At 37.6% G+C, this 17811-nt stretch overlaps 1 protein-coding gene across 1 annotated transcript; it reads right to left on the bottom strand.

The window, feature by feature from the left end:
- Nucleotides 1–10952: 10952 nt before the first annotated feature.
- Nucleotides 10953–15819, bottom strand: gdf6a (growth differentiation factor 6a). Its single transcript, XM_079895159.1, has 2 exons — nt 15346–15819; nt 10953–11859 (listed from the first exon to the last, which is right to left on the bottom strand). The coding sequence occupies exons 1-2, from the start codon at nt 15680–15682 to the stop codon at nt 10979–10981; spliced, it is 1218 nt and encodes a 405-aa protein (XP_079751285.1). The 5' UTR covers nt 15683–15819; the 3' UTR covers nt 10953–10978.
- Between the last annotated feature and the right edge of the window lie 1992 nt (nt 15820–17811).

The following is a 17811-nucleotide window of genomic DNA, read 5'->3' as shown; positions in this document are numbered from 1 at the left end:
GTCTCTCTCTCCCTCTCTCTCTCTCTCTCTTTCTCTCTCTCCTGCCCCCAGTCCGTCCTCGTCTGTTTATCATAGAATCTTGAAAACAGAATCAAACATGAAAGGAAGAGTGCAGGCTCGAGCTCTTTAAGATTGGCTGGAAATGTGACATCTCTGGAAGCGTTTAGCCTGTCATAGCTGCCTGTGCTCTTCAAAGAGGAGCTGGAGGAATGAATTAATGTTGCTCCTGTAACTAACATCCTTCCTCTTCCTCTCATCCCCCTCCTCATATTGGCGATTATGATGTGGGTGTGTATATTGGCGATTATATATGGGTGTGTGTATATGTGGGATCCTGAAGGGATTTTTATGAAGGGCTTGGAAGAGGGCACACATTGAGGGTCACATTCACAATTACTAATTTAGGTGTAATTGAAAGCACAAAACAGTTATGATAAGTATGATAATATGATTTCAAATGAAAGCAGTAGTGCCCGAAAACACAGCACCATTCATAAGTTGTTGTTTTTTAATGTTTTGGAAAGAAGTCTATTATGCTCGTGAAGGTTTAATCAAATAATGCTAAAAACAGTAATATTGTGAAATATTAGTACCATTTAAAATAATTTTTAAATGTATTTCAATTCTGTGACGGCAAAACTCAGCATCATTATTACTCCAGTCTTCAGTGTCCCGTGATCCTTCAGAAATCACTCTTATATGTTTAATATGTCTAATAAACGGTTGTGCTGCATAATATTTTTCTGGATAACCGTGATATTTTTTTTTTCCAAGATTATTTGATGAATAGAAAATTTGAAATATAAATCTTTTGTAACATTATAAATGTCTTTACTGTCACTTTTGATCATTGTTGAATAAAAGTATTAATTCCTTTTTATTTTTATAAAAATCTTACTCACCCCAGTCTTTTTAACATATATGAGGTGTTTCTGCACATTGAACCATGTGATTCATGGATCAACAGTCTTTGTTTGTTCTGAAAAATCATTTATCATCAGCCAAACATTCAGCCTACAATTATTTTCAATTACATCAAAACTGGCACAATGCGTCTGCATGCACCAAGTTCATGATATATATATATATATATATAAATGGCAGAGAGGAATATTAACCATGAATAACAACTTAAATGTGACACTAAATGTGAATAATAAAATGCAATTAAATCATATTGTGTATAGTTAGGATAGTAAAAAAAAAAAAAACGAGAGTTCCAATCTCTCGGTCACTGTATTTATCTTATTTAATATCTTATTTATCTTATTTGTATGTATTTAACTTTATTTCAATGCTTGATTTTAAAGTCACAATTGTCCTTTTTATGCTCTTAATGCACGTTCATGGTCTTAGTGAATGGCTTATTTAAGTATGTTATTACCAATAAATAAAAAAAGTTTATAAATTATTAATTAAATTAAATTATCAAAATATAATAACTCACTCTTCCTTTTTGTGCTGTTACTCACATGGACTTTTGGATAATGTTAATGTTAATGGCCAAATAGCTCTTTAGGCTTTGTGTTTAGCAAACTTGCATTCGGCCTGACTCTATCCTGGTATGTGATACTACCTTACCTAACACTACCTTACACTACCTAAATGTAACATTTTGTTATGTTATAATGGATAAAATGAAATTCTGTCCTCCATTTATTCTCATTGAATATCCTGTATCATTCAGAAGTATGTCAAAATAAGGTAAAATGGGTTGTAAACAACAATTGACTAAGAAGCTTTTTGCTGAAGTGTTGTAAAATCTAGGTGGTGAATTATAGCTGGTTGAGAAACGATGTATCAGTGGCATTTTGACCACTCACAGCTGGCCCTCGTTCTCCATCTCTGTCGTTCTCAGAGCCAATCAAACGGGACGGTCAGTCAGCGGCCCAGGGAGGAGCAGGATCAAGAAGAGGGAGAGTTTGCCTCTCAAGGGTCAAGAGGAGTTTATTACACCCCAACCAGGAGATTCAGAGTCCCTCATCTGCATGCAAATGCAGACCAACCCACTTACATGCACTATTGAACACTCAGACCCATGCAAACACACTCTCACACAAAGTGGTCCACAAAGGAAAGAATTCTGTTTGCTCACGGCACTCATCCATGTAAAAGCACCATCTCAACGGCAAAGCTGACCGTCTGTGTGTTTCTCAGCACGTCCAGTCAAACACTGACACACACACACCGACATACCCTTTACCGCCACAAAGAGAAGTGGCACGACACTTTCCTTTTCACCACAACATGCCGACTCTCTAACCTCCCTCCCTTCCCACCTTTGTATCAGTTGAGCAGCATATGGTTACTGCCATCTGATTCCACAGCTGAAAGTGCCTTTCACTTAACAGTTCAGAAAAAGGTCAGACTTCTGCAAACAGAAATATCAGGCTGGAGAGACGCTCTCTCGCTCGCTCTCTCATTCTTAGGTGATGGGAGGCAGAAAAAAAGACAAAAGCAAGAGGAAGATGAAGTTACATCTGCTTAAACAGGAAGGGGATTGCGGCACACTAGGTTTAATGGGAAAATTGGCCGTTTTGAATCCTGAATCCCATTCAGTCCCATTCTGAATTCTAGCTACATTATGTATTTCAGATGCAGTATTTTCGGAAAAATTCAACAAACCATGGCAGTCGTTCTAAGTAGTAATGAATTCAGTTATCAGTTCTATTAAATATTCTTTTCTATTCATCTATGATTTTGAGAATGTGTGATCCGTTTTGATTGATTTGCACTGAGGTGCGGTGATGACAGCCTGTGTTTTATCTAGGTGTGATGAGCGTGTGTTTGGCTCTCAGAGTCCTGGCTGCACCGGGCTATCTAGTCTCTCAGGTCCCCATTGTGTCACGCTGGTAAATGATTAATGTCAACTGTTCCTCCTCTGACCTTGTTGGTTAAAAGACTTGTACCTGACAACTCTCAATCCTTTGCTGGAAGAGAAATGCCTCATCAGTCACACAGAGAAACTCTCCTTCTCTGAAAGAAAAGAGAAAAACTCATTGTTTGCTTTAGGTTTATAAGCTTACCTGTTAAAATTTAGTATTAATTTTATGAAATAATTACACAATATTGATATTATGTATTACAAGATTGCAATATTAACTTACCTGACAACATAAACCAAGGGTGATACATACAGTTATATATATAGCTTCACATGAAACCAGGTCTCTCTTTTTTTTTTTTTTTACCTAAAATTAGAATAAGGAAGAATTTATTCATTTAAAAAGATTTTTTGTTCACAGTTAAGCATTTTTTCCCCATAATGAAAATAATACTTTATTTCTGCATACACAACTTATAAATACTTATATTTCAATATTATTTATATAAAATATATAAAATAAACTATATATTTAAACTATAGAAAAAATTTAAGTATTTGAAAAAAATACTTTGGTAGCACTTTTTGTCTTTGTTACACATGGTACATGTCCTTACTATAGTAAAGTACAGTAAATGATCCATAATTACATGCATCTAACCAAACTCTAATCCTAACCCTATAGTAAGTATATGGTGTTAGTTACCATTACTCAGTGCTTAAATGTATTACACTGTAACAAGGGCACCTAAAATAAAGTGCAACCTTAACTTTATTGAAGTAATGAGAAAGAATCATTGAGAAAATGATGTTAATGGGGGAAAAAAAATCTTTATCCTAAAAACATTCTATTCTTGAAGCAAATTATAAGTTCTATTTACTTTTGAGGTTAAATGACCTGGAATTCACCGTGGTAGATTTTTTTTTATAATTTGTTCACAGCATCAAATAAATTTTATGTTGAGCAGAAGTTATAAAGTCTGGTATGCACTATTGCAACGAGCAAATATTAAATTGCATATCATCATTCCAAGCTTTTGAGTCTTTCAGCAACAACGTCATCAAACATTTTTCAAGTAATGAAGACAGCCACAAGGAGCCAGAGAATCATCCATTGCTTTTGAAGGCAACAACAGCATACTGTTTGAAAACCTATCAGTCTCCAATGTGGTTTTTGTGTCGTCTGTTAAACTTCAAATAAGTCTAAAGGCAAGAGAAGAAACGTCTTCAGTAGATAACCACCTCCTTGCAGGCCACGGCCATTGAGGAAATCTCTTTTGGTTCTCATGATTCTCCACACACAGAGATTTCTGATAAAGAACTGTGTTCTGGAATCCCGGTTCGCTCTCCAAGTCCAAATGAAGTGCATGTGGTTCACTCGCTGCCGAGAGTGTCAGACCACATCATGAATGCACGCCGGCTGACTGTCTCCCAGACGGGAGCCTACAAAAACGAAACACATCCGGAACAACTCATCTGTTTGTTGTTTGTGTGTGTGTGTGTGTGTGCTTTTGGAACCTCACTCTTGAATGGCATTGTCGAGTTACACCATAAATCTGTCCCTCATCAGGGAGACAAAATGAAAAGGGCTCCCCGCCATAAAACATCTGTAACAGTTCCATCCGCCACTAACACGTAATGGGGTAATTACCAAATGAGGGGTGGTGGGTTTCGGGACAATGCTGAACCCCTTTTCTTTAGTAAGGCTCACATAATGTCCAGCCTGACGTCCCGAAAGCTAACGGAAACCAACGAAAAGTCATTGTCACCCAATCTCCATCCTGGAGGTGCATAATTGATGTCTGACCTTTTTTTTTTTTTTTTTTTAGGAAGGCTCTGCGGTTCTCCACACCTCCTAATCAAGCGCAATTGAGGTTAACTGTATTGTGCCGAGCTGAAACGCTAGACAGGTAAGCTGCAAAGCCTCATGACTAATGGATGGTGCGAGCCAGCAGGGGCTGTGACCTTTTGAGACACCCCAGGCTCCATCTACAGAGCCCGAAGGTGTCCATCAGGGCGACTTACCAATCAAGTACCCGAGCTGAATCCCCCGGCCCGCCCCGTTCGTGGAGGGTCTGTTCCTGCTAGCTCGCCGCTCTTGCCCCGTGTTTGTTTTTCTCAGTGGATCACTTTACAGTACAACTCCAAACGCTCCATTGTTCCTCACGGCGCAAGCTTGTTTTTATGAAATCAAGCAGGCTCGTAGGTCTCCGGCTCACCCCAACTTTAAGTCAAGTATTAAGAGTAGCAGTCAAGGCACACGGCCAGCAGCGCAACCAGATGGAGGGTGGCAAAAAGGTCGCGTCCCTGCCCTGCCACTAAACGCCGCTATTGTCTGATCGGCTGTGCAAATTTACCCTGCTCTTAGCACACACTCTAACCAAACCCCGAGACAAGACGCACACACACTTAACGACAGTAACCAATACCAGACCATTGTCTCTAAACACTCAATTGAGCCACGAGTGTGACAACGCCTAAAGAGTTTCCAGAAAAATAAAGTATCTTGTCAAACAAGCGTGTGAAACGTTCATCATTGCGGACAGCCCGCAAATATTTGCGTATTCTCCCTTTCTTAAACTTAGAACAACCAATCCTGGACATTCTCCACAAGCTGCTATTAGATTTGAAATGTTTAACGAGATAAAAGCACGACTCGGTTTTCAAAACGGCCCGCAGCCTTACGTATAATGTGATTAGCAGGTAAGCTAAACCCAGGTGTTACTAAAAAGCATCTCAGGCTGGGATTGTGGAGAGAATAGAAACTCAGCAGATGCCCCATAAGAGGAACGTCACCTTTTATTTATTTGTTTTTTTCATCTGTCCTGCTCCGTCATGTGTTTTTCTGCAAATCAACAAGCTAAAAAAAAAGTTGTGGAAACAATTTTCACTCAGAAATTGCTGGTTGAATTTTGAAGTAGAAAAACTGACATTTTCTTGTAAGACATACTCCAATAATGTTTTATTTACAACAACTTTTTTTTTTTACAGTGCAGCCACTAATTGCTCTGACCCCTGTTGATATAAAATCCTTTTACAAAGAGAACAGTGCTACAAAATTAGATGAAAGATTATCTGACCTTTGACCCCAAGGCATGGGCAAGTGTATGTACTGTTTGGGTCGGTCTTTTGTCTGTGCCTGTCCAGCGGATGAATGCAGGGCTACATTGGGGGTCAGTCAAGGCATCTGCCACCCTTCAAGCATGCTCTCATCCACCCTCCATCTTCCCATCTGTGTGCGCTGCTGTCCTTCTGTCTCCTCAAACACACACTCCTCCTTACTGTCTTTTGATCTGTCTCTCTTCCCATTCAATTTAATGAACAGGCTCCTGACACATGTGTGTCCTCTAATCTTAATCATTAACAAGATGACATTTAAAGTGGGAGAAAATGTATTGTGTTATAATAAAATTTGACGTTTCCATACATTTAACTCACAGCACTGGTGGTATAATGTTGATATTAAAGAGCACCTAAAGGGACATGGTGAAGGATAAAATGTGAGATGGGAGGAAAAATTGTATGTCAATGCTTTTGCGTTCTCTCGCAGATGTTTTGTGTGTGAATGCGTGTTTTTTGATTGCGAACGAAAGAACTCAAAAACTTTGTTAAAAAGAATGTTCTTCTCCCATTCCATATTATTTCCACCACCATGTCCCGTTTAGCGGATCCGTAAATTTTGGCTCATCACGTTTTGTTTTTTGTTGTTTTTTAAAGCAAAATTAAGGTTACAGTTTTTGGAGGGAAATGTAAAGCTGATACTTTTATAAAAAGTTGTGAATTTGTTAAAAAAAAACAATTATTTGAGCTGTAAAGCCATTTAAATCACACATTTTTTTAAAGTCGATATGGTAAAAACTCAATAAAAAGAGTAAGCACATTTGACACACATGATGTTTACATATTTTGCCATTGAAACAGTATTTTAATGGTAATGAACTTGCCCCATTTACTTTAATTTTAGGTATACCTCACTTTAACCCAGATTTTTGCTTTAGATAAATAATATTTTGTGGTTACCAACAGATTAGTTTTAACTTGCACTGGGCCTTTTAACATTTCATTCAAATGTATTTGTCCCACTTTTGAATTACGCTTTCTTAATGTCTACTTGATGAATCCATTATCAGTAATTGATTTGCAAGATTACGAGAGCTTCCCAGAATCAAGGAAGAATCAAGACTGTATATCTTTGAGATTAAGCATTAGCAGAGCCCTCCGCGGTCGAAATCCTGTCTGATAGCGCCGTGCACAGATGTGATGTGTCAAGGCTATTTATGAAGAACATTCCCCAAAACTCCACTGAAAGGTATCTGTCCCTCTGCCAGGCATTTCACTGTACAATTTTATGAAAGACAAAAACACACATACACACATTAGACATAACATTCAAATAAACAGTGATGTCTCAAGAGGCATTCCGCACAGTAGAAGATAGCTCTCCAATGACCAGGAAGAGCCATTTACTTAATGCAGCACTGAGTCCAGGAATGCACTGAGGAACCCGGAATGGTAAACTCTGCATTCCATTTTGCTAAACACCCTCTGTATCTCCTGCATTCCGATCTCCATCTACTCTTTCTATGAACCCGGCCATTATTTCATAAATCAAAATCAAATAAGAGACAGTCTCGGGTCTGCAATCAGTCTCCTTTCTTATACTTTAAAAGGTCACTGATGTTCTATAAGAAGTTTAAAAAAAAACTTTTCTGAGAGAAATTCTGATCATTTTCATACTCAAAAGTTCTTGAAAACCTCAAATAAAGTCCACAATATGGTCAAGTTGACATGAAGCCTATCATATCTAGCAAAGCAATCCCCATTATGTTAATCACAGTAAAGGATATACCATATGTGCGTCTTTCTACACAATCTTTGGCCACTATAAAACTTTAGTGCAAACTGTAAATGGAGATGGTAACATGTTACCATACAACAATTATTAATCTTGATTAATAATTTCTACATATAATAATACTCCAATTTGTTAATGTGCATAAGAAAATGTGTGCATGCATATATGTATATATATACACACATGCATGTGTGTGTGTGCATACTATATATTATAGGAATAAAGGCATTAATTTATTTTTAATGAATAAATAAAATGTTTTAACTGTGGTGTATGTATGTATTTTTTTATTAAATAAGATTTGTTCAGCAAGGATGCATTCAATTGATCAAAAATGACAATAATGGATTTTACATTGTTTCAAAAACTCTATTTCAAATCAATATATTTAAACCCTGATTAATAAATGGTGTTAAAAATGTGTGATACCTAATGAATTAACAAACGCTAACAAATTGAACCTAATGTAAAGTGTTACCAGGAAAATGGTAGAACTTGCAGAAAGAATTCCTGTGTTTTTATCCATTCTAAAAGGATGTGTGATGAGATCCCACCTGACACTGCACATGCTGTCCTCATTCTGAAAGACATTATCATTGTAAGTGTCATTCGCACAGACAGCTAAAGGGCACATTAGCATCTTTTCCCCCCTCCTTGAACAAACATGTGTAGAGTGGCATGATACTGTAACAGAGTCTGGACAACATATAGCATTTCAAAGCAATTTCCTAATTGCTTCCAGGCCAAGGCCGATGCCTATATGGAAGCAATCCCTGCCTTCAACCTTTTCATCTGAAGATCGGGAAACATTACAGTGTTAAGAAAACTTGACCTGCGGATGGCTAATTCATTGGAAAAAAGCCTGTTGCTCGTACACTCAGATCCACGCTGGAGATGTATTTCCTTAAATCTCTGTGGTCCACATGTTTCAACACTATTTAAACACTGAGAGGTGACTGTGCAAGGCATTACTCTGCCATATTAGCACCATTACGCGGAGCTGATTATTGGAGCAGAAACGTATGCGAGGATAAAAACTCTGCTAATAATGCACTGTGAAAATGAGCCACAGAACTCTCATGGGGTTTTAAAACTGTCTGAGAGCTAATAAAAATGTGAAACAGATCAGGTGAAGAGCTGGATTATCTCACAAGAGGAGCTGTCAGTAGAAAGGAAACAAAAGGTGGACACATGAAAAGAAGCTGCTGGGTGAAAACAAGACTTCTCACAGGACTGAAACTAACATTCTAACTTCGGATGACACTGTATGAAACTATGAAACACATAAAAACAAAAAAAATCTTCTCAGGCCCCAAACTATGAGAAAGTAATGTCATTTGTGTGAGTTGTTTAATCTAATCTATATGCAATTTGGTATAGATATTGACATCATATTTATGTGGTTAAAAACTATAAGTGACATGTCATTCAAAGTGATAGAAGCCAACATGAAGTTTACAGGAATACTACAAATATACAGGTTTTTTTAAATTGCTTTCTCTGTTAAAGAACTGTATGGGGTAGAGAAGAATGTATTACACACACATAAAAGGAAAATTTGATCTATGTGTAATTTTAAAGATTACATGGAACAATTTGGTAACACTTTATTTTACAGTGTCCTTATAGGAATTACTATAAATTGTGCATAATTCCATGCAACTAACTCCAAACACCACCCTAATCCTAACACTATAGTTAATTATTATAACTCAGTACTTAAGTATATAATTACACAGTAACATCAGCACCTTAAAATAAAGTGTAATAAACTATTTTAACTCCGTCAGTAGCATCACTTTTCATTCATAAAATCTTTGTCTGAGGAGATATCTTTCTCTACATATATAGAGAGAGGAAAACCTTGATCTCTCTGATAGACTTTCTCATATTTAACAACTGAACTAAATGAGAGAAAACTATGATATATCATTCAAAATGTTTTTTAAAAAAGCTTTAAAGACAAAATATTTAAATGGATCTGGGGAGTCACTGGCACCACACAAAGTGCATTTATTCATTTTATTAGTACAGTAATAGTGTGGATATAGTATTATCCATTGATATACTGTATTTATATATATATATATTTGGGAAAAACCTTAAACTCTAGCTGAATGCACCTCAGGACGTATATTCTATGCAATTATGAGGTAGACATCGATAATGGTATTTCCACCCTCAGCAATAATGAATACATTTTAAATTAATTTTGTTTTATCAGCGTAAGAAATACACGATTATCATGAAAACTCTGTACATCACAAATAATAAAATAATTATAGAATAGAAATTATAGCGATTTGAGTGCATTTATAAATGTACATTAACAAAGAAATGTGGTTTTGCATTTCTTCATACGTTGCACTTTAAGTTTTACTTTACAAATATTTACAGCTCAAATAATGAACAACAGTGCATTCAAAGCTAATGTGCATTTAAATATAATCTCGCTTGCGAGTCTCTTTTTTTCTTGTCAGTCAATAGGTCGTGAAAAAAACGCTCCTTCCAGATGACTTGGACAGTTGCGGAAGTGCATTTTGTAAAGATGCAAACGTTGATGGATTTCCACTTTTTGACTTCTCTGAAAGTACGAAATGACATTTTGTGGATTTTTACCGAAGTAAAAATGTCCAGGCACTTCAAAAAAAAAATTAAATCAGTTGTCCGATGCTCCTTCAAAAGCATCTGTCAAGTCTCTCTGTTTCTCACTGCAGGGATGAAGCAGAATCGCTTTATGCCGTATTTAGTGTTTGGTACATTCACCTTTGCCCTGAATTTGACTCGATTACGCATCGTTGGTCGTAAAAAGCGTTTTCAGAGCACTGTGTTTTACTCATTCATTCATATCCATATACCATATATCTTATCGATATAACTAACAGATGAGTTTGAACAGGTGCCCGTCTCCACATTCTTCTGAGTCCACATAGATAATGGTGTAACACAATCCTCAGTCAATCCTGTCCAGACGGTTGTGCACTGAATCTGGCGTTTCTTCTACCTGCCTCGTCCGAGAGACGAATCGTTATAGGAATAGTTTGGGTTTTGGGCACGTAATTACAAAAAGAAACCCAGCATGTGTAAGGAAAATGACAAGATTTTGTTCCAAGTCTAGAAAAACTACTCACGCGCTCTTGGCACAACCATGAGCAGTGGCCGGTGTAAATGTCAAAATGTCTCTGATGAAAATCCCTTTTGCATAGGTGAGAATTCGCAGTTTGGGCGGCGTCTTTACGCATCGTTCAAGTTTTTTCGTTTTTTTAATTTTTTTTTTATGCCTTCTCGTGTGTGATTCGCTACCTACAGCCGCACTGTTCGACCACCATGTCCTCGTACTGTTTGTACACGACGTTGTTGCCGGAGTCTATGTATAGTATACTGATGGGACTGAGTTTTGTGGGGACGCAACAGCTCGGTGGCGTGCTGTTGGGGTCCATGGAGTTCATGAGCGTCTGAATGATGGCGTGGTTGGTCGGCTCCAGGTGCGACCTCAATGGGAAGTCGCACACCCCTTCGCAGTGGTAGGCTTCGTAATCCAGGGGAGCGATGATCCAGTCGTCCCATCCCAGCTCTTTGAAATTAACATGCAGTGCCTTTTTGCTGCATCTCGATTTGGACTTTTTGCCATGCCTTTTCCCATGGCGATTATTGAGCGCAGTTCTCCGTCTGCGCCGCGCTTTAAACTGCAGCGCGCTCTCCTCCTCCTCCTCATGGTCTCCGCGAGACTTGATCTTCTCTTTCATCTCATTAAACAAATTTTCTCTCTTCCTAGACCGCGTGTAGACCACCAAAATGGCCTTTTCTTGCTGCGTTCGGCCGTGCCGGTGCAAACCCAGTTGCTTCAGGTCGATTTCAGTGTCAGTTTTGCCATGCGTAACCTTGAGCTGGAGACAAAGCTGATTCCCTTGATGCCTGTTTTTAAAAATCCCCCAAACGTCCAGAACCTCCCATTCTGTTTTTCGGGAATCCTGAAGATCAAGGGATCTGGAAGCCAGTGGCCTCTCTGATCGACATGAGAGTAAATGAATGTTGTAGACGCCTGATGGGGACGCTTGGACATCCCCGGGCGCTTTGCGAAATATCCTTAATTCAGCACCGACCAGCTCCTCTTTGTCTGAGAGAGTTGAGACATCAAACAGATAAGTTTGTCTTCGCAAAGGAGAGAGCGTGAGATCGTCTGCAAGATAAAGAGAAATAATTGCAGTCAGATTCACTTAGAGTGACTCACATTCTAATAAAGGGGCCAGGTAAAACCTAAAACCTTATTTCGGCTTTCTTTTAGTCTTTGTTGAACAAAGTTGAACAGAGGAAAAAATATATACAAAATTAAGCATAAGAGAGTAGATAGCTAATTTAAGAGAGAGGGAGAGAAAGAGAGAGAGAGAGGGAGAGAGAAACGAAGATGATGAAGATGCAAAACCTTAACTCACAGTTTCGTCGTTTTAGATAAATATTTTAATTTTTGTTTTTCTAAAATCTTTGGTAACCGTAACATATACAACATTTTGAAATATTTTATTTATATTACAATGCAGCTTGTAGTAAAAATAAAAGGAAGATGGGTGGTTAATTAATTTCTCTGCTGACTCACATTCTAAAACGCCTTATTTTCAGCTTTATTTTAGTAGGAAAATGGGGCAAACTCACACTAAATTGTATGAAGGAAAAAATCAAGGAGAAAAAAAAATTAACATGATGAAACAGCAGTATAGCCAACAAATTTGTAGACCAATATTTTCAGAGATATCTTCTTTTTTTTTTTTTTTTGCTTTTTTTTTTGCTTTTTTGTCTTCCCTCAGTTCTTCAGGTGTAGCAGGCTTGAAAAAAATACATTTTTGGCTACATTTGGTCGTTTGGGATTCAAAATAAGTTATTGGCTGTACTGTTTTTCAGGTCAGCATTGGTCTCTGGGGCTATAAAGCACCATGAAGAATTAAAACATTTAAAAATATATATCATGTGAATCTAAAGCGGGGTTTTCGTTATATTTTGAAACTTTATCCCATTTTTATAAATCATGCATGTGGGTATATGCTATATATTTTTTTCCTTATGTGGTCATTATTCCTGTCTAATGGGTAAACTGTTTGCAAAATAATTTGTCATAAATATGTACAGGTGATAATAAGAGAGATCTGGTAGCTATAGTGAGGGAAAGAGAAAGAAAGAGAGAGAGAGTGGGGGGAAAGAGTGCGCCAGACACAAAGCGACATACTGTACGTGTTGAACAATGCACAATTAATGCATTCTTTCCCCTTCAGGAATCCAGAGGCCTAGTCGCACTTTATCACCGCCTTTTATCTCTCTGACGGACCAAACGAGAAGCATTTATCAGAATTCACGTGGGCTTGTGTATGTAAGAAATTTTGTTGAACTATTTGTTAGACTATTATCGCTCCAAATACGCCTCGAGCACATATATAATTTAGCCTGAACAAAAATGCCAGATAAATACGTGCATAATTTTCAATAACACCATTAATTTTAATTTGGCTGTTCGAGAGCAGATTGCTTTTTAATGTTCAGAAATGTAAAAAAAAATGCACTGCATTAAAATCAATTCAAATCTCAAGCCTTTTTTAATTGCCATTTAGAACAAATAAATCGAAATTAAATAATAATAATAGGTTATAGCCTATATTGCGACTTTTGGCCATGCGTTAACTTGTAAAATTATTCAAATAAAATGCACGTATGGTCCACAATTGCGTTTTTATAAGACCACAAACAAATCGAATACAAGGTCACCAAATAATTAACAGTTCCAAATTCCCTCCCACCCCACTGAAATGCACCCCTCTTATATTTCATCCCTTCTGCCAAAAACAAACATACCGCTTCAAAAGTGATTACTGCCCGTATAAAATGCAATTGCATGCAGCAAGAGTTGGACGAGTTTACGCGACGGCCTAAACAGATAAGTGAGGCAAGTTTAGCCACAAACATAAATTCATAAATCATCCCAGCCACACAATCGCACGCTTTTAATCAATGAACATTCTTGTCCAATAATTCGAATCTGTTGGACGAGAGAGAGAGAGAGAGAGAGAGAGAGAGAGAGAGAGAGAGAGAGAGAGAGAGAGAGAGAGAGAGAGAGAGAGAGAGAGAGAGAGAGTTCTCTTGGTGTGGCTACCGGGGCACCATCTGCGTTTTAATGAGTTACTTACAAGTGCCAAAAGTAATTTTCATACATTCCGTTTGTTCTTGTCTGATCTTGCAACCATAACGATCTAAAATTTGGGGAAATGTCTTATCTGTTTTGGAGGAAATTCCTTCCTGTTACACAAAAAGATTACCGCCTTATCATAATTGAACGGCGCTTGAGTGGAAATGATTCTTGATGACATTCAGCAGCGAATGACGCGCATGGCGCATATAGCTAAGACACTGTAGTGCAGCCAGGCATCTAGAACAGTTTGATTTTGCATTAAGCACTGACGGTAAATGTTACACACCGATTGCTACAGCACTTTCAGATGCTTATAAAAAAAGTTTTGATCTGTACCCCCGCGTAATGCACTAAACTATCCACAATTCGAATGCAATAAAGCCAGCAACATGTCCATAAAGTAACAATTCATCAAACTTGAACAGACGTAAGGTCCTCTCCAGTTTTTGCTCTCCTCTTTTGGTGATGTGCCACTAGCTGAACTAGTTCATTACGGGAGAATAGACAGTGTTTGATATGTTATGACATGGACACTCAATTAGATCACCCAGTTCAAATACTCCAATCAGCGGTTTGATGCAAAGCAACCCTCAGAGGGTCCAGTGAAGGGTCATAGCCAATGACACATCAAATCAAAATCAGTGAGGAAAGTGAAGCTTTTTTCATCAAATCAGTGTGCGCTTCTCTTCTTTCTGCGAGCGCGTTTATCTGCAAAAGAAAAGTGCAATGTTTGCGCCGCCTTCCTCTTTTTATTGCATGTTTTTTTCCTCAATGTTCACACAATTACTTTGTTGCAAGTAAATACAATTTAACTGCAACTAATACGCACAGCATTATTAAATAAAATAATCCACTTGGGAACTTTAAACTTGATTAAAAGTTGTTTTAACTTTTAAAAGCAAAACATTTGTAGAAATAAAAATATTTCCTTTCAGTACAAAAAAAGCTAATTTAATAATATATTATGTGCGCATGCAAGTCATTTTTCCTCGTGAGGTTTGTGAGAACCGTTTGTGAGACTGCTTGCACGCGAGGATGTTAAGGGAATGATTTATTGCCTTCATTTAGAAAACGGACCAATTAGTGTTTTACTGGCATGTTACCTTAGGGTCAATGTAAAGCCAATATAACTTTATACTAGCCAAAATATGAGGTCGTGCTGACCATTAAATTGCGGCCCAAGCAGGACGAGTGATTACCAAACCATTAGCACATGAACAAACCTTGAAAATTATTCCTCCAATGTCAACGGAAGATATAATTATTTTCCCTTTAACAATAAACTAGATCATTTTTTAGCGCAAAAGAGTTTTTTTACTAAAAAGTGATTGCTTTACAAGTCTGCGTGTTTAAAGCATATCTTACATCATTTTAAAATAATTATATATAAGTATAAAGATTTCAAGTAAGAAGAATAGTTATAAAGACTGAAAATGCTAGAGTGCATGGTTCAGATAGCCTAATGCATGGACAAGAGAATAAAACAAAACAAACCTTTTCCCCTGTCTACAAAACTCGTTATGGTATTTGCAGACTTTGAAGAGCGGAAAAAACTTGCATTGAGCCCCAGTTTTTCAGCAGCGGAGTAAGTCCTGTATATAGAGATCATGTAATCGTGGGGCACAACCGGGTCCTCTAAGTCATCCCGACGACTCACGCCCGGGGAGGATGCGAAAATCTCTTTAAGAAATTTGTGTGACCTTTGTCCATCATACGCGCTCCTGGCACTCTTGCTCCTTTTCTGCGATAGAAGCGCAGCTGACTGGCAACACGGTAAACTCCAAAGGAAAATGAAGAGCGTGTAAAAGGCGACTGCTCTCAAGGCATCCATGGTGTTACTGTCCCCCAAAAAGTGAAGCAGAGCCGTGTCTCCCAGTGATGTGTTTTTTTTTTTTTTTTTTTTTTTTTTTTTGGTTTGTGTTTGTCTCACGAACGCGGAAAGCGCGAGATCCGTGTTGCGTGTCTCAAGTGAAGTGCGCTGTACGCTCAAGAGTGCGAGGCTGCAGACACACACTCACTCACTCACGAGTCACGCCCACTACACAGAAGCTCCAGTATTTATTGGAGAACTTCTCCAGACTCTCTGAAAACCTTCTGAGTTGTTGTCGGTTTTGTTTTGTTTTTTGTTTTTTTTTTAATGTAAAAATTATTTGTAGTAATAGCAGTAGTAGCCTACTACAGTAGTAGCTGTTGTCAAAGTATTAGGCTAGGCCTACTATGATGATGATGATTATTATTATTAGGCCTATTAGGCTACATAATAGCGATACATAACAATAACATTATAAATAATAAATATTATAATTAATGTAGCCTACTATCTTAATTATTCTTTAAAAAAAATCTTAATTTAATATGATTAATTAATTGTACGTTTAGAAATTGTATAGGCTAGATGTGCTCTTAAGGACAGAGTAGAGCTTTAAAAAAAGTTTAGTCTCAGAAATGAACAAAAACGATGGACAACTATTGCTCGGTCTCAGGAGTCTGTCCTGAAAGGAAACTAACTTAAGTCATAGGCTAATCTCCGTCTCTGCACCAGGCAACGCAACAGGATGCCAGGTCTTCCAAACATGTTGACAGAGGTTAACAGGTTGACAAAAATATTCACATATCTATTGCACTGGCTACAAGTGATCATGCGAAAGCGCATCGTCTCGCGAAGAACTGCACCAGTCCTGTACAAAGTGGAAGTTGCTTAATATATCAATACCATTAATATGAAAAGTCGAAATAGAGAACTTATTTGCAGGTCAGTTGAGAATATGGGTCTGGTCTGGTCTGGTAAATAACTTCAATCTTTCGGAAGATTCAATCTTCAACGTAATACAACTCTATTAAAATCTATGGTTATATTTATTTCTAGACAGTCTTGTCTCATGCATATGTTAATATCCTAAAGCTGAAAGAATTTATTGTAACTAGTCGTCTCACTTCTATCCTCAGAATAACCGGCTGCAAGGCACTCTGTTAATTCTCCGGTTTCAAATGTCCCGTTACCTTGCGCTGCACTGCCTCCCTGCGGTTATCCATTGCAATATTGTTGCATTTTGGAAGAAAAAAAAAACTGCATGGCTGTCACATATACTTCGTTGAAGATTTCTCAGGGAAAGTTAATTTAAGTCATTTTCTCCATATTTGCGTGCACCATTTTTGAGACAGAATAGAATCTGTCTTTAAACAGGCAAAAATTTAAACAAATATGAAAAACGAACCTCAAGAAAATCATGAAACAGCAAGAATGTAACAGGCAGCCTAACATTGTTTTAGACAAAATAAATGGTATTCGTTTTCATATAAAACACGTTCAGTTCAGCACGACTGCCTATCACATTACATAGCCTAGTAGTTTCATTATTTTCCCTCCCACAACACAATTAGTAAATAATATGAAACCTTGTACATATTTGTATAAAGATACTTTATGACAAATGTATTTTTACACTAGGATAGACAGCGCCTACAACAAATGCATCAGTACTCACCCCATCACAACACTTTAGTACACTTTAATCATTTAAACAGTGAAAAGTCACTTGTCGTTCGATTATCTACCAGCAGAGGGCAATGAAACACCATATTATTATTATTGCGCGACCATCATATGATAAACATCAGATACAGTAGCCTATACTAGTCACATGTGTTTGCTTGTAACTTAATTTGTTGCGTTAAAGGTAGGATATAGCAATTTGTTTTACAAACACATTTTGTTATGCTGGTTGAAACTCTCATATCCTGATAGCAATCAGTAGCCTAATAGAAGTGGTCTAAATGTAGGCTATATCTTCTGAAGAAGTCACCGGACCAAAAAATTTCAATGATACGATGTCCCTGTCAACATGTATTTCCATACCTCCTCGCACCCTGCTCGTGCAGACATCACACAGCGTGTTCAGTAAGGCTATCCAGAGTTGTAGACAGACAGTCACCGAACGCCACAAAGAAAAAGCAGCTATT

This window comes from Squalius cephalus (genome assembly GCF_949319135.1).
Source record: "Squalius cephalus genome assembly, chromosome: 15".
In the NCBI taxonomy this organism is placed as follows: domain Eukaryota; kingdom Metazoa; phylum Chordata; class Actinopteri; order Cypriniformes; family Leuciscidae; genus Squalius; species Squalius cephalus.
The sequence above is the reverse complement of the archived record's forward strand: the minus strand, read 5'-3'. Positions and strand labels throughout refer to the sequence as shown.

Excerpts from the sequence above, each read along its gene's own strand:
- gdf6a (XM_079895159.1), bottom strand. The coding sequence starts at position 15,682 with ATGGATGCCTTGAGAGCAGTCGCCTTTTACACGCTCTTCATTTTCCTT. Across the intron at positions 11,860-15,345 it reads TTTTGTAGACAGGGGAAAAG|ACGATCTCACGCTCTCTCCT; the intron begins GTTTGTTTTGTT and ends TTTATCTTGCAG.